Source organism: Salvelinus sp. IW2-2015, linkage group LG4q.1:29, assembly GCF_002910315.2.
Source record: "Salvelinus sp. IW2-2015 linkage group LG4q.1:29, ASM291031v2, whole genome shotgun sequence".
In the NCBI taxonomy this organism is placed as follows: domain Eukaryota; kingdom Metazoa; phylum Chordata; class Actinopteri; order Salmoniformes; family Salmonidae; genus Salvelinus; species Salvelinus sp. IW2-2015.
The window spans coordinates 35,775,141-35,792,715 of NC_036842.1; the positions used below are offsets into that span (position 1 = coordinate 35,775,141).

Consider the following 17,575-nt stretch of genomic DNA (forward strand, 5'->3'; position numbering starts at 1 on the left):
TTTTCACTTTATGATAGAACCTTCATATTTTGGTTACCTGAATTGTTAGGATTTACTTGTGATCACTACAAAACTACTTATTTTGCTCAAATAAAGATTTAATTAAATTGTGTTTTCTTTGAAAAGATGGGCCTGGCTGAGAATATAACATTCCGTTTTCTACCTGAGTGTAGCGCTGTTTGGCGCATTTTTTACATTATCTTGTGGCCATGACAAAACAACTTATTTTACTCAACTAGAGATTTAAATAAATTGTGGTTCTTTAAAAAGATTGGCCTGGCTGACATGAAAGCAAACATTAAGGAGAAAGGATCAACAGACACAGAGGCTGATTACCTTTCTGCACATGCCTTTATTTACAATGCTGGCTGCCATGGTTAACACTAACACAGGACATTGAGTGCTAACTGAATTGACTCAGAAAAGTAACAGAAGTAGGCCTACAGTATCACAGCGAGGTCAAACAGGTGTGTGTTAGTCAGATTATCCAGTGTCCACAGCAATACTATTGATTATTCTCTACCCCCAGAGAATGTGGTATACTATGGTTTTAGCCATGGTGTCACTAACCCTTGTCTTTTCTCTTTCTCTGTCTTCTCTTCCGGAGGGCCTGAGGATCTTGGACTGTGACTGAGGACACCCTGTCCTGACACCTGGACGTGCCTGGCACAATCTCAGCTGGCCCCCCTCTACCTGCTACCTGCCTGTTGCTTTATGAAAAGCCATCAGACCATAGGGTCTTGAAGTGTTAGTACTTTCTCTCTAGTCATTATGGATATTGGCATGTTGGCCATTAATACTGGTATTGTTCTTTCCATAATGAAATGGTGAATAAAGGAAGACTGTGCTTTAATTTTAAATTAAGACATAATGAAGACATTGTTAGATGTCATGCAAACTGCAATTGTGAGTTCTTTCCCCAATGATTTCCTACAGCTGAGCTATTTTATCAGTTATCAGTTATTCTATACCAAGGCTGAGGATGAGGATGAGGCTGAATGGCAACAACACCACACACAACTGCAATGCAACTAATTCAGCTCATTGGCAGTAGTGTAAAGTATTTAAGTAAAAATACTTTAAAGTATTACTTAAGTTGTTTTTTGGGGTACCTTTACTATTTATATTTTTCACTACTTTTACTTCACTACATTCCTAATGAAAATGATGTACTTTTTACTCCATACATTTTGCCTGACACCCAAAAGTACTACTTACAGTTTGAATGCTTAGCAGTACAGGAAAAAGGTCACATTCACACACTTAAAGAGAATGTCCCTGGTCATTTCTACTGCCTCACATCTGGTGGACTCACTAAACATAAATGCTTCCTTTGTAAATTATGTTTGAGTGTTGGAGTAGGGCCCTGTCTGTCAAAAAAAAGTTATAAAAAAGGAAATTGTGCCGTCTGGTTTGCTAAATATAAGGAATATTATGTATAGCATTTACTTTTCTTTGTACTTTTACTCAAGTATGAAAATGTATTACTTTTTCCACCACTGTACTTAAGTACATTTAAAATCGGATACTTTTAGACTTTTTCTCAAGTAGTATTTTACTGGGTTACTTTCACTTTTACTTGAGTCGTTTACTTGAGTCGTTTATATTAAAGTATCTTTAGTATCTTTTCAGGGTTGATGTTAAGCTTGTCGCCATTGGACTCTGGAGCAATGAAAAAGCATTCTCTGGAGTGATGAATCATGGTTCACCATCTGGCAGTCCGACGGACAAATCTGGGTTTTGCGGATACCAAGAGAACGCTGCCTGCCCTAATGCATAGTGCCAACTGTAAAGTTTGGCGGAGGAGGAATAATGGTTTGGGGCTGTTTTTCATGGTTCAGGCTAGGCCCCTTAGTTCCAGTGAAGGGAGATCTTAATGCTACAGCATACAATGACATTCTGGACGATTCTGTGCTTCCAACAGACCTTTTCCTGTTTCAGCATGACAATGCTCCATGCACAAAGTGAGGGTCACAGAGAAATGGTTTGTTGAGATCGGTGTGGAAGAACTTGACTGGCCTGCACAGAGCCCTGACCTCAACCCCACCGAACACCTTTGGGATGAATTGGAACGCCGACTGCGAGACAGGCCTAATCGCCCAACATCAGTGCCCGACCTCACTAATGCTCTTGTGGCTGAATGGAAGCAAGTCCCCGACAGCAATGTTCCAACATCTAGTGGAAAGCCTTCCCAGAAGAGTGGAGGCTGTTATAGCTGCAAAGGGGAGACCAACTCCATATTAATGCCCATGATTTTGGAATGAGATGTTTGTCGAGCAGGTGTCCACATACTTTGGTCATGGTCATTGCTAATTAAGTCAAAATTAACTGCAATACACTGGTCTCATAGCTGGCTGGCTGCAACCTCTCGTTATACACTCAATCAAACCAAATCAATCAATCAAATGTATTTATAAAGCCCTTTTTACATCAGCCGATGTCACAAAGTGACATCCACCCATCCACCCCGACTAACCATCCTACTTTCATTTTTGCCTTAAGTAACCATCTGTCCAAATGTAACCATACCAAATGTTGAACATATAACAATTTGAGTGTCCCGGATTTACATTTACTATATTAGGTCTAGTCTATGAGACCAGGCTGATATATTAGCATAACTTGGCTACACAGAGCCATGGCTCTCCAACTGAGGCGGTGCTTACTGAGTGCTCTTTGAAATAGGCGCTGGTAATGCTGAATTCCAACCAAGAGTCCAGGGTTCTTGTCTAAAAGCACGATTTTGACTGCTCATACAGTTCTGCTTCAGTACTCTAGTTTAACTGACACCCGGAACAGAAAGACAATTTCCATACACAGCCACATAGAGAAGTCAGATTTAGTCATCACCTCTGTGCACAAAACATCCATTTAATTAGTCAAATAACTGTCGCTCCCCCCCCCCATCACTCACAGCGGAAGACATTAACATAGTTTCTAAACCCAGAGGAGCAACATCATGAGACTTCCGGAACGCTTGGGAAACAGACCAGGTGTAGGTACGCGAACCGGTAAAAACATGAGCCAATCACAATAATAAATAAAACATGTAAAGAAACCTATAGGCTATTACACAACTTGTAATCATTACCACATGTCGGAGGCATACAAAATTATTGAATGGACTTAAACGGGTGGTAAAGCCTACGTTCAACAAAATGCGATGTGGTTCAACATGACATCGCCTACAAGTGTGATCTTGGTTTTCTATTGAGAAACAGTTTCTGTTTATCCTCATACTGGAAAGGGAAAGGGGGATACCTAGTCAGTTGTACAACTGAATGCCTTCAACTGAAATGTGTCTTCCGCATTTAACCCAACCCCTCTGAATCAGAGAGGTGCGGGGGGCTGCCATAATCGACATCCACGTCTTCGGCGCCCAGGGAACTGGACTGTCTTTGTTGACATTTTATAGTCATAGGGACATCCTTACCCCCCATTGAAGTTGAAATGTAAAATAGTTAAGGTAAGGGTTGCGGTAAGGATTAAGGTAAGGGGGGTGGTGGAAAAAGTACCCAATTGTCATACTTTAGTAAAATTAAAGTAAAGATACCTTAATAGGAAACTTACTCAAGTAAAAGTGAAAGTCACCCAGTAAAAGTCTCAAAGTATTTGGATTTAAATATACTTAAGTATCAAAAGTAAATGTAATTGCTAAAATATACTTAAGTATTAAAAGTAAAACTGTTAATCAATTAAAATGTCTTATATTAAGCAAACCAGACACAAATATTTTCTTGTTTGTTATTTATTCACAGAAAGCTAGGGGCATGCTCCAACACTCAGACATCATTTACATAATTTACAAATGAAGCGTTTGTGTTTAGTGAGTCAGTCAAATCAGAGGCAGTGGGGATGACCAGGGATGTTCTCTTGATAAGTGCGTGAGTTGGACCATTTTCCTGTCCTGCTAAGCATTCAAAATGTAATGACTACTTTTGGGTGTCAGGGAAAATGTGTAGAGTAAAAAGTACATTCTTTTCTTAAGGAATGTAGTGAAGTAAAAGTAAAAGTAGTCAAAAATATAAATAGTAAAGTGAAGTACAGATACCCCCAAAAACGTAGTACTTTGAAGTATTTTTACTTAAGTACTTTACACTACTGAGTTAGGGTAAGATTAGAGTTTAGAGTAGGAACGCCCCAAGGATCCCGGATAGTACTAACCAATTATGTCTGAAGGAGGTGCCGCGCGTGGACCAATCACTGGCGAATGACACGAGGCCCAAGTGGAACTTGCGTAGCACGCCGTTTATTGCACCCAATATCCAACCATGCAGCGCTGCTTTACATTAACCATTGTACGGCACTGGGCCCTTCGAAAGAAACTTCTCACTATCAGCTACCAACAATCAGCAGCCATGTCTACACTTCTGATAAACCAGCCCAAATATGCCTGGTTGAAAGAATTAGGCCTGAGTGAGGAGAATGACGGTGTTTACAACGGGAACTGGGGAGGCAAAGGAGAGGTAAAACAAGCAAGGGGATTAGCTAGCTACACGTTAGGTGGGTCCTGGATTCTAAATATAAATCCAGACATGGTTATAAAACACATGATCTGCAAGCTAACTAGGCCACATAGTAGACTTTGCTTGGTACGTTAAGCTAATAGCCCACGTTTGACAATTGAGACAGATCAAAATGTTACGCAAACTTGTCCGAATAGTTTGTTGCTTTGACTTTTGAGTTTCTTAATTCATTGACACATTTGATAGGTTATACAATGTAACGTTAGTAATCAAATTCAACCAATTTCAGTAGCTATGTTTCAGCGAATGTCTCCACTGTACTTGGTTAGCATAGCAAACTAAGTTAGCTAGGTAACGTTAGCTGGTTTACTTTGCTACCTAGACACGTCGTCGAGTTTCTTGAGACTGTATACAGGAACCTACTTTACGCGGTCTAGCTGGCTACCATAACTTTACCTAGCTAGCACATGGTCTCTATAAGTAAAAAAAAAAAAAAAAAAACCGTGCGACAGATTTACAGCTGTCAAACTATTACATGACACTTACAGACATACAGTACTTAACTAGGTATTTATGAAGTCACTAAACTGAACTTCCTGAATTCCTACAGTTTTCTTTTATCGTTAATTTTTTTGCGCACTGCACATTTCTTTCCATACAGTGACACCTATCGGCCAGATATGATAGTACATAGAAGGTTGAATTTGATTCAGTTGTACTGAAAACGTAGTAATTTACTCTCACTAACCCCCAATGCAATTGTCAGGCAGTATCATGGTATAACCCATCGACATCATTCCCTTTTACTGTATTCTTTATAGACTAATGTATAAAGGGTAAGTTGTATAAGTAGTGGACAGTGTGTTTTGAAAAGTGCACTGCAATCTCAGTGGCTTCAGATAACAATGAAGTATCCAATTCAAAGGCTGTGAACTGTATACAGTCATTTCCCTGCTCCTGTGGTGGGGTGTTCTAATCGGTGTTCTTTCTTCAAGGTCATCACGTCGTATTGCCCTGCCAACAATGAGCCCATCGCCAGAGTACGCCAGGTAATGTCAATAAGGTCTCACAGTTCTATCAGTGTACCACTGTCACCATTAAAAAAAATTATAAACCACTGCTACCATTTTGCAATTTAACATAGAAATTGTGCATGGCCCCAATTGTACTTTTCTATTAAATTCTGCTCACCCAAATGTCAACATTGTGTTTTAAAATGGCCGACCATCTCATTTTCCAAAAGCTTCTGAATGGTCTTGTCTTCAAGGCGTCAGGTGCTACTTGTTCAAGCCAAACCAGGTTTATATTCATAATGCTTCCCTAAAGATCAAAAGTCCAATATTAATCATCTGACCTGGATTCAAAGTTACTTTATATACTCTTTTTTAAATCTTTTTTTTAAGTCTCTTAAAGGAGCCTTATTGACCCCAATGCAAAACGTTAATGTAGTTTAGTTACTGGATACTGTTTCCTTTGTTCAGGCAACCATGGCAGAATATGAAGAAACTGTGCAGAAATCGAGGGATGCCTGGAAGGTGTGGGCAGATGTAAGTATGGTGACTTAACCAAGAATCTGTCTTCATTGCTCATTTCATTTCACCTTAGAACATGCCAACACTAAAAATCTAATTTTCTCGTCAAATCTAGATTCCGGCCCCTAAAAGAGGAGAGATTGTGCGTCAGATTGGTGACGCACTGAGGAAAAAGATCAAAGTCCTGGGCAGTTTGGTAAGACCTATCACGAATGTGACTGCTGTAGTCTTGGCTGCAATCACACAGTAAAAGGGCTACATAACTAGGATGATGAGATTCATAGTAGCGCCGTAGACTTTGACACAACCATGCTAGAACTTGTTTCTCTGGTGTTTGAGGGGAGAGGACAGAGCCATGCTAATAAGGGATGCAGTACTCAAAATGGAACAGTGCTCAAAAGGGAAACTGTTTTCTGTTTGTAGGTGTCCCTGGAAATGGGAAAGATCTATGTTGAGGGAGTCGGCGAGGTGCAGGAATACGTTGACGTCTGTGACTACGCTGTTGGCTTGTCTCGCATGATCGGAGGTCCCGTTCTCCCCTCTGAAAGTAAGTCTGCAGTTAACAATTCATTAAATATTGTCTTATTTGCCGGAGGGTGGTAGTGGGTTTAAGAAAACAAAGTGTGCAGGCTTTTTGCGCCATTCCTGCTTTGTGGATACGGGCCCAAGACTGGAGGACAAGTCTGCACACCCAATACTTTTCCAGGACCGTAGTTGGATGTTAGAGAATCTTGGGATAGGAAATGGTGGTGTTAAATACATTTTTGTCAATTTGAAGTAATGTGATGTGTCTTTAGGACCGGGCCACGCGCTGATCGAGATGTGGAACCCTGTGGGTCTGGTGGGCATCATCACAGCCTTCAACTTCCCTGTGGCTGTCTACGGCTGGAACAACGCCATCGCCCTCATCTGTGGCAACGTCTGCCTCTGGTGAGCGCCTATAGGTTCACACTGTTAACTGTTCTACATCATTGAAATGATCGTGTGTATCAGTCTTTCTCTGCCAGTTTCATTTTGGTGATGTCTTTTAATGTTTACACCATGTCGCAAATAACTTCTGCAAGGGGACAAAGTCTAAGCTATAAGGACTCAAACCTGTTTGAAGGGAATCAGGTTCACATTATGGCGATGTACACAGCTCCTATTCCAGTTCTGAAATGTTTGTGTTGATTTTCCTCTAGGAAAGGAGCTCCCACCACCCCTCTAACAAGTGTAGCTGTAACCAAGTAGGTGTTTTGGGGTATTTTATCAGAGTTTGAAGAGTTAATGCAAATTCTCTTATTTTAGTTAGTCATGTTGAACAGAGAATGAAGACTACATTTAACATTTGCTCATACTCCAAAATAGATAAGGCTCAATTAGACCACCAAACCATTTTCCAGCAACACACAGATGTTTAGAAACGTGTAGAATTTAGTCAGATTGTGCTCAGTTGTGTCCGTGCGTGTTCCAACAGAATCGTGGCTGAGGTGTTGGAGCAAAACAACCTGCCAGGTGCCATCTGCTCCATGACATGCGGTGGCGCTGACATCGGGTGAGTCCCCTCCCCTAGTGACGGTCTTCTGTCCTTTCTCCCGGTACACTATTCCCTAGAAATACAAAAGGATTGTATTGGGTGTAGGCATGGGCAAGAGGGAGTGTCCAACATTTTTTACACTAGCCTTTTCCTTTCGACCCCACAGCACAGCAATGTCGAAGGACGAGCGCGTCGACCTGGTCTCATTCACTGGCAGCACCCACGTGGGCAAGATGGTGGCCATGTTGGTGCAGGAGAGGTTTGGTGAGTCGGAACCTCATCGTCCATATTTTTTTTCACCTCTCAACCAAACTTGACCACATTTGGGACGCATTGCTTTATTATTTTTTTTAAACATGACTTAATAGTGTTATTTTTGTACAGGTCGTAATTTGCTGGAGCTTGGCGGGAACAACGCCATCATAGGTAAGGGCATGAAGACACTAGCTTGTTGATTGTCATGATACTGGGATGTTATACATGCATGAGCAGACATATTATGATTTGCCTCAGAGTAGCTAGCACAGAATGGTATGATAATTTAATCATAATTTATTATTATTAATTTAATAATTTAATTTCTCAGGAATTGTGTATATACGATTATGTTTCTCAGTTGGCAATATGTGTGTCTTCAGTGTTTGAGGATGCTGATCTGAACCTTGTGGTGCCTTCTGCCGTCTTTGCTTCTGTGGGAACTGCTGGACAGCGCTGCACCACCACCAGGAGGCTGGTAAGTAGACGGCAACATATAGACCACTATGCTCATATCTGACCAATGCAACACACACATGCAGCAGTCACACTCTGAACTACAATCCAAGGCCCTGTTTAAATTATTTTACACTCCTTTCTCCTTTAAGTTACTGATGACTTTGTTTTAGATGCTGCACGGAAGCATCCATGACGTAGTGGTGGAGAGGGTAGCCAAAGCCTACAAACAAGTCCGCATTGGAGACCCCTGGGACCGTAAGTGCTTCTGTGAAATGGATCAGCAAATTCTGTTCAACTTCCATACTAAGATGGCTGAACATGAGACCACAATACAAGTGTGAATAACATGGTGCATGTTTTTAATATAGACGCCCCCCTTTTCCCCTACAGCGAGCACTATGTATGGCCCGCTCCACACCAAGCAGGCTGTGGACCAGTACCTGGCAGCCATCGAACAGGCTAAGCAACAGGGTGGCACTGTAGTGTGTGGAGGAAAGGTACTGTGCTCCTGCTGTGTACTTAGAGCACCTCTGTGTGATGTGGGCTGTTAGGAACACACCATATGAAGAAGTCTATATTCTTTATGTAGTCTAAAGGTCTCTTGAAAAATCTATTTTATCTCAATGAGAAAAACCTGTTTAAATAAAAGTAAAGGTTTATTTTCCATTATAAGAGGACACACCTTAAGTTGACAAGTGACACTTGCACTACACAATCCTTTACTCTTTTAGCTCCAGCACAAATGATCAATGGATCAATTTGGAACCCAGTAGAAACCGCAAATAAGACTACAAACCGTTATCTGCTAATGTACGCAATAGCTGTCAAATAAAACCTGAAAAGTGGGAATATCAGAGTTTGTTTTGGTTGCCAGGTGATGGATCGTCCTGGAAACTACGTGGAGCCCACCATCATCACAGGGCTGGCTCACGATGCGCCCATCGTTCACACAGAGACCTTCGTCCCCATCCTTTACGTCCTCAAGTTCCAGGTAGGGCATCCATTACCTTCTGTCTCAGGAGCCTGGTTAAAGGAGATGTAACACTGCACTTAGTCTGGTTCAACCAGGTAAGCTGTACCCTGTGCAATGATGAAAACCAGAGAAGGTGGCTACTGGCTCATTTTGATTCCTGGTTATTCGGGGGGGGGAATCAAATCCCTGCTAACTCTTATCTGTTGTCCACTCAGACTGAGGAGGAGGCGTTTGCCTGGAACAATGAGGTCAAGCAGGGCCTCTCCAGCAGCATCTTCACCAAGGACATGGGCCGAGTCTTTCGCTGGCTGGGGTAAGAGCTGGGTGTTGTGTATGAAGAAGTCCTTCTGGGGCGACGTGGTTCCCGAATGTTAGTGGGATTTGGGTTGTGGCTTAGGACAGGGTCTTAGCTTGAAAACAGGTTTGATCCACTTGATGGACAACAAGAATACTCAGTCTCAGGTGGACCACCGTACACAACGCTGTGTGTACAGTGCAATATAGCATCTAGTCTGAGTCTAAGTGGTGTCTAATGTAGTAGACATTGGAAAGTGGAGGTAGGCCTATTCATTGGAAAGATACTTTCTTCCTCTAGACCTAAAGGATCGGACTGCGGCATCGTGAACGTCAACATTCCTACCAGTGGAGCTGAGATTGGAGGAGCCTTCGGTACGTTGGCTGTCTGTCCTTCTGTCTGTAGACTTCCCTGTGTGCATTAGGCTAACTGCTGACGTGTGTGTGTTTGTTTCCAGGTGGGGAGAAACACACAGGAGGTGGACGGGAGTCAGGCAGCGACTCTTGGAAGCAGTACATGAGAAGGTCCACATGGTGAGTGAATAAAATAAATGCTCTGCCAGATCACACCCCACTGGAATATTTCAGTTTGTTCCACATCTCATCTTTATGGCAGACCCTCTATCACAGTTGGAACACTGCCATGTAAATACTTTAACTCATAAGCCCCAAATTCACTGCACTATAAACCATGGTTTTACCTGGGTCTCCCGTCAGTATATTTGGGTTATCATACTCCTTTTATAAAGGGTTGGAACGATTACAGACTATGTAATTGAGCATTGGGGGGGGTGGATACTTGATTGACAGTTTTCCTATTCTAACTGTTCTTCTCCCCCTTCAGCACTATCAACTACAGCAAGGATCTTCCTCTAGCTCAAGGAATCAAATTTGAGTGAAGCGGGCACACAAGGAACCAGGACCCAGTCAACCTTGATGAATCCACAAGGGAAACAAACACTAACTAACCATTTGGACTTTGCATAGTTTATTCTCCAAAATGCTAAACTTCTGTCCTAGCAACTTTTACAATCAGAAGATGAATTGGACTTGGCCAAGTGGGGCAACCGGGTGCGTTTTGGGTTGGTCATGGTGGTGGAAGTATATATTTTTTTTATGTGACATGGGGTTGGTTGGAAATAGAAAATTAATACTCCCATTTTTCTATTGTAAAGATGTTACATTTGGCTGAAACGGTCAAATAGAACTAGCCACCCTAGTTGTGTGCACTTTGTTTGTAGCACTTAACTGTAGTACTTAACTCTGCTTTCTAATACTGTACCAGGTGCTTTGTACAAATAAATCATGCCTTTGTTTTGGAAATATGTCTTATTTATTTTATCAGATTTTTATTGCAGACAGCAAAATAATTTGGCAAGCACGGATATTGGTGTGTGGCACATGTTGAATCACATCACTTCCCATTTCACATGATTCATTAAGAGGTGTAAAGGTGCATGTAGCCTAATATGGTCCATCTGTTACATAACGCAATACAAACGTGACATGCCTGCCAACAAGTGTTAGTACAGTGTGTACTCGCCATATCTTGGCTCCACTAGGGGCACCATGGAGCCTGAAATAAAGGTTTATCCAACTCCTCTTCTTGATGCTCTGCAGTTGGCGTCGGGATGATGGATAGCAACCAGCTAGGGAAATGGCTCTTATTGCTTTCAAATGAATGATTCCCAGATCTCTTACATAAACCATTGGTCTGGGATGGTTTGGTCGGTGGCTGACTGTCAGGTAATTTAACGAATTCATGATAAAACACAGGTCGGAAGACAAGGATGTGACATTGCTATGTTGTGACGGCTAGCTAGGCTAGTTGTTAGCCTCGGCAAAATTGAATTCCAATGAACGTGGGCAGTCTTGACACGTAGCAGTAAACACAGGCAGATTTGTAGAAGAGAGTGGAGAGTAAAATCCAGGATCTGCACGAATGTAAATCGGGCTGTCGTAGTATGCACTCGGCAGGTTGTTTGTGGAATGTTTTATTGCACATTTAGGTAACTAGTTAACTAACAACGTTATACAGCTGGCTAGATGTCAGCTCAGCCTCTGATGTGACACGTGTGAGAAAGGGTGCACAAAATGATACGCGCCGTATGAAACTTGTCAGTGAATGCAAGAATTAATAGAAACGTCGTTATTCCTCAAAAATTATTAGTTCATTCTGCTCTACTGAATTCATAACACTTTTAGCTACCTGACAACTTCAGATGGGCTAGGACGTGTATAGAGCCCCACGGTGGATGTCTCAGAATACCCATAACATCTAGCTGTCAAAAAGGGAAAGGGTCCCAATTGTTTTCCCACCATCAATATTTCCCATAGGGTATTTTAGAAACACTTAAAAAATAAGGGCTGTGTTTCATGTAGGCTTACACTGGCGTGATATTCTGATAACCATGCGAATCTCTCTCGGACAAGGTGCCTTATCAATATATTCTGCCCTATTCACTCTCAGATTCGAAAATGCTAATTAGCATCAAAGTAGACATCATGCAAAACTACAAATCCTTGCAAGTCATCTCTAGCTGACATCTTTGCTAACAGGTATTGTTTCAATTTAAAACTTGCACAAGACAGTTCACAGAATTGTCCATTTAAATACATTTAGCCAATTTATTAATGACTACATTTAGCTAACATTAGATAGTTAATCCAGAGATTCTTACCTTTGCCTCAATTCATCAGTCTCTTTCAGATCATGGCATTTGTAATTCTTTAAGATAGCCACATTTAGCATTTCATTTTGGGGGGGTAAATACAGGCGTACATATTGATAAGTCTCCTTGTCCTAGAGACATTTACACAGTTATCAAAACGTCACACCAGAGTAGCCTACACAAAACACAGCCCTTATTTCAAGTGTTTCTAAAATCCCTTATGGGAAAAATGAATGGTGGAAAAACAATTGGAACCATTTCCCTGTTTGACCTCCAGGTTTTATGGGTATTATGACTCATACTGTGTTACTCTGTAAACAACATGGATATGATTAATTAAACTGATCTGATATGGCATACTTACCAGGTACTGCTTTATTTCTCCCTGTATGAACATGTGGGTGAAGTTAAAAAATCCATGAATGTTCTGCAATTTTCTGTCTTTTTTTTGCAGATGATATCTACTTGATGGATTCCCGTGAACATTATTATTAGAATGCAACCAACTGCCTCAATCACTGAAGACTGTTTGACAAAGTATCACCTTGCTTGACAGAACAGGTGCTTCTTGTGAAGGAGGCCTCCAAACTGTCCTCGATTTACTGAACTGGAAAGCAAAATGAAGACATCCCAGACCATAAATCATGACTCTGGTTTACCTGTCGATTTTTGACGGACGTATAAAATAATCACTTGATGTTTCGGTGTGTGTCTGCAGGATACTGACTCTTTCTCTCTCTCTCTAACACACACACACACACACTAAAGGACAACTTCTTGAATCAATCCAGAGTTCCCAAAGAGGACCGTCAAAATGTTTTCGGCTCTTAAGAAGCTGGTGGGCACCGAGCCTGGCCAGCTAGGAAACAAAAACATTCCAGCTGGTTTGCAGTCAATGAACCAGAGCCTACAGAGAAGGTTTGCCAAGGGAGTACAGTATAACAGTAAGTCATTCAGCTCTTGAAAGTGATATCAAGAAGACCTGAAGCCCGGGATGTTGTTTTAAAGTAATTGTCCAGTGGAAATCTCACTTTTATATTCTGTTCATATTCTGTTAACTCATAACCAAATAATGTTGTTGACTCGTTCTACACTCGTCTTTATGGCCAATGCATAAATAGGAGAAAAAGAAACACTTGAAAAAAAAACTAAATAATTCTAGCTATGCCCTCATATGACTTCATGTTAGCTAATTTTATAAACAGTTTGACTTTTTCATACTCTGTGCTCACACAGAGCTCTGGTAGTACAGTGTTGTAGGACTACATTAGAGAAGATAATTAAAAATGAATCATGGCTATCTGATCACCTTACCTACTGGTCTATTTTTCTATGGGGTCGAAACAAGTATTGTTTGTTTAGGCCTTGTCTTTTGAATGTCAATAACATTGACATGTTCCATACCGGCAGCAGGATGCCTGCAGCCATTCATTTGGAAGGAATATTATGTTTTACGTAAGCTATGTACCTGACTGTTTCTGCACTCAACAACGTTGTCTTATCTGACTACTAAAGCAGAAACATACTGCTGTTTCACATTAAAGGGTTAGTTCACCCAAAATACAAATCAACTAAATTTTATGAAGAGGCCTACCTAGAATGTAGTGTTTGGACCTGGAGAGTTAGCCACCCAAGATTTGGATTTGTTTATTTAGCTATAGCATTAGCATTTTCTGCTCAAATCAATAGGAGTGATAGGGTCCCAGTTAGCATACTCCAGTTAGCATACTCCAGTCTGCGTACCTAGGCCTAAATTCCTCAGGAAGAGGTTAAGCACTTCTTTGATTTCTGTTATTGTTGCATTCTCTCCATGAGGGTCTTAAATAATATCACAAAAATGTCTCCCTGCTTTCCCCCTCTCTGTCTCGTTTAGTGAAGATCATCATCCGTGGAGACCGGAACACAGGAAAGAGTGCCCTATGGCACCGACTACAGGGGAAGAAGTTTCTGGAAGAGTACATCCCCACACAAGAAATCCAGGTCTCCAGCATCCACTGGAACTATAAAAGTAAGAAGATGCCGTGTGTTTGTGTGAGAGCCACACACTAGTGGTCCTCTGTAGCTCAGTTGGTGGAGCATGGCACTTGCCACGTCAGGACAGTGAGTTCGACTCCTGGCATCACCCATACGTCAAATGTATGCACGCATGACTGTAAGTCGCTTTGAATAAATGCGCCTGCTAAATGGAGTATACTATAATGTTATTTGTACATGGCGTCAAGTCTATTAGCTATAATGTGTATTGTATGAAGAAAACACTGCCCAAGCCTTTCAAAAGCGCTTCCACAGAGAGAATAGCATCGTAGTATAGACCTGTGTACTGAGATGTGACTTTTAAACAACATCGAAGGGTGAAAAAAACCTTCAGTTTTTCACCATAGGAATGTTGAAAGCTGTAGTCAAATGTTCCCAAACTGTTGATTCAGACTTGTCTGACTTGTTACAGTTTTCTTATTATCAAAGGTTTTAGTGATGGCCGATTGTGTTTTTTCCCTCTTAGCGACAGACGACGTTGTCAAGGTGGAAGTTTGGGACGTGGTGGACAAAGGTGAGCCTACAGAGTTGCTCAATGTGATTTGCTGTAAAGCAAAAGTGACCAATGGCATCTGCGGTAGATAGGAATGGGTGCAGGCTTTTGTTCCAGCCAAATAGTATTTTAATTTAAGATGAATTTAATCTGGTGTTACTGCATTGTTTGGTTAAAACAAAAGGCTTTACCAGCATTGCGTCTCTGCTGAAGTGCGTTTACGTTTGGCCAACCGCTTTTTTAAAGAAAGCTTACTTAAGTGTTGAATGTAAAACACACGTTCAACAAAATTAGGTATTCATAAAAAAACTGTGTACAATCTGTAGTTTTGTTCGCATTGAATTCCATGGAATGTTAGTTTACAGTCAATCTGTTACAAATACACTGACATAATTTAAGCTATAACACTGCCATATTGTTCTACCTCTGTCTGTCCATCTGACTGTCTGTCTTGATTAATCAGTCATTTCAACTAACTAAAAAACATTTCCTGATTTTATTTTTGCCATTCGTGTTGGTGTTTTCTCATGCATTTTTCACCTCCTGTCACCTCTGTAGGCCAAAAGCCTCCTCCTGAGGGCTTAGGTGAGAGGTAGCCTAGCCTGTGGTAGTGTGAACTAGTCTAGACTGCCTGTGCAGCTAGGACTGAGTCCTAACTTGAAATCTACAACAAAACTTCCACTTCTGTGGAAATCTCCCATTTATGTCAATCTGTTATTGATATCAATGTGTGATTTATTTAGTTGCACTTGTGTATCTCAAGTAGGAATCAGCCCTTGCACTGACTTTGACATCTTGTGCTGTGCTTTCTGGAAACATATTCTGGGCTTTATATGGAGTGCTGTGTGGCCATGTTGTAGCCATGGTCAATGGTTTTGTTCTATTGTAAAAAATAAATAAACTTGAGTGGTTTGGTGATAAGTAGCCTAAATGAAGATGACTGCACCATGAAGTGACTCTAAAGGGTTGGGATTAGAAGGCCTAAGTGGTAGAATAGTGGTGATAACATTAAAGTTGCCCTGTACAAAGCAGGGCAACTTCCTGCTTACAGAAATGAACAACAACCAAATCTGCCAAGATTACTGCCGCTATTGTCTCAACGGAGGGCATCAATTGAAGAGATAAGTCTTGGCAGATTTAAATGATGTGGTTGTTGAGAAATGTAATCAGGAAGACACCCCGCTGTGTATGATGTCATGTTGCTGAGTTTACCTTTAATGTAGACTGTTGATGGAATAGTGTGCATAATAATTCTATTGAAATAGCGCTGCAGGTAGATGAATGGCTTTGTTTTGACATTTCTCCTCCTTAAATGACAGGTAGTGAACACAGTGGAGAGCTGAATATATTAGGTGCCATTTTGAAACCGTGACCTGCTTTTCTGTCATCTTGATAATAAATACGATACAATACGATATACTTTATTTTTTTCGTGAAGTCAGCATACAAATACAGAAACACAACACACTATAAATAGACTTTATGATTCGGGTGGGACAGCCTCTTTCTGCCAAACAGAATGTCAGCTGAATGAAAAACATTAAGAAACTATTTTAAGTTTCTCTGGATCACAATAAACCTGGAGAAAAATATAACTTGCTTGCCTATATGCGTTGCGGTTGAGCAAATACCCATATTGATAAATTATCAATATGTTTGACACATGGAATTGATTTGCACATAAGCCTAAATATTTTAGCATAGTTACCCACTGCTACTTTAAGTGTGTGCTGTCTTTCCTCTAATGCATTTTGGTATGCTATACGTCCTCTGTGTGAAACCACGGTAAGTGCCTCTCCTTAATTGCTTTTCTGCCTCGCTAATTGTAATCTCCTGTTCTCCCAACCACTGCAGGGAAAGGTAAGAAGCGAGGAGAAATGCTGAAAACGGAGAATGAACCCCAGGAGGTAAGTGCCATATGATTGTTAATCATCAATAACAAATTACCTTCATTTCTTACCTTGTCTTTTAAAATGCAACCAAAAGAGAATCCCCCTGCTTTGAACAGCGCTCATAACAGAGCTTGAAGTCTCCTTAGCCATGTCAACTGTGTAATATGTCCAATATAGCACGGCTAAGGGCTGTTCTTAAGCGCGACGCAATGCGGAGTGCCTGGATACAACCTTTAGCGGTGGTATATTGGCCATGTATCACAAACCCCCGAGGTGCCTTATTGCTATTATAAACTTGTTACCAACGTAAGTAGAGCAGTAGAAATTAATGTTTTGTCATACTTGTGATATACGGTCTGATATACCACGGCTGTCAGCCAATCAGCATTCAGGGCTAAAACCACACAGTTTATAATAAGTTATATGACATATTTTAGTAATTGCAATGACAAGAAATTGACTTCAAGATTCTGTTGGTTGGAAGATGGTTTTTATATAACCATTTTAGTATCCACCTTCCATGTAAATGAGTTGGATATAAATTATGTTTCATAAATCATATATAGGCCTTTATTTATTGATATATATATATATATATATACACACAGTGCATTTGGAAAGTATTCAGAACCCTTGACTTTTTCCACATTTTGTTATGTTACAGCCTTATTCTAAAATGTATTAAATTCATGTTTTCCCTCATCAATCTACACACAATACCCCATAATGACAAAGCGAAAATAGGTTTTTAGAAATACCTTATTTTTAGAAATACCTTATTTACATAAGTATTCAGACCCTTTCCTATGAGACTCGAAACTGTTTCCAGGATACACCTATTTCCAGATGTTTCTACAATTTGATTGGAGTCCACCTGTGATAAATTCAATTGATTGGACATGATTTGGAAAGGCTGTCTATATAAGTTCACACAGTTGACAGTGCATGTCAGAGCAAAAACCAACCCATGAGGTTGAAGGAATTGTCAA

The 17,575-nt window shown here is 40.8% G+C and overlaps 2 protein-coding genes across 2 annotated transcripts in view; both read left to right on the top strand.

Annotated features, from left to right (window-relative positions):
- The first annotated feature begins 4,227 nt into the window (after positions 1 to 4,227).
- Positions 4,228 to 10,818, top strand: aldh7a1 (aldehyde dehydrogenase 7 family, member A1). The gene is made up of 18 exons (XM_023984588.1): positions 4,228 to 4,466; positions 5,462 to 5,515; positions 5,948 to 6,013; positions 6,114 to 6,194; positions 6,422 to 6,545; positions 6,796 to 6,928; positions 7,180 to 7,224; positions 7,455 to 7,532; positions 7,681 to 7,778; positions 7,899 to 7,940; positions 8,153 to 8,247; positions 8,399 to 8,483; positions 8,619 to 8,725; positions 9,103 to 9,219; positions 9,417 to 9,514; positions 9,797 to 9,870; positions 9,954 to 10,029; positions 10,340 to 10,818. Exons 1-18 carry the CDS (start codon positions 4,272 to 4,274, stop codon positions 10,392 to 10,394), a joined length of 1,623 nt encoding a protein of 540 aa, XP_023840356.1. The 5' UTR covers positions 4,228 to 4,271; the 3' UTR covers positions 10,395 to 10,818.
- A 269-nt stretch (positions 10,819 to 11,087) lies between these two features.
- Positions 11,088 to 17,575, top strand: part of LOC111961924 (rab-like protein 6) — a 36,720-nt gene continuing 30,232 nt past the window's right edge. Inside the window, exons 1-6 of the mRNA XM_070442877.1 lie at positions 11,088 to 11,241; positions 12,622 to 12,728; positions 12,936 to 13,111; positions 14,041 to 14,175; positions 14,668 to 14,715; positions 16,549 to 16,601. Of these exons, the coding sequence (XP_070298978.1) occupies positions 12,982 to 13,111; positions 14,041 to 14,175; positions 14,668 to 14,715; positions 16,549 to 16,601 (366 nt within the window). The 5' untranslated portion in view covers positions 11,088 to 11,241; positions 12,622 to 12,728; positions 12,936 to 12,981. The remainder of the gene's footprint in view (positions 11,242 to 12,621; positions 12,729 to 12,935; positions 13,112 to 14,040; positions 14,176 to 14,667; positions 14,716 to 16,548; positions 16,602 to 17,575) is intronic.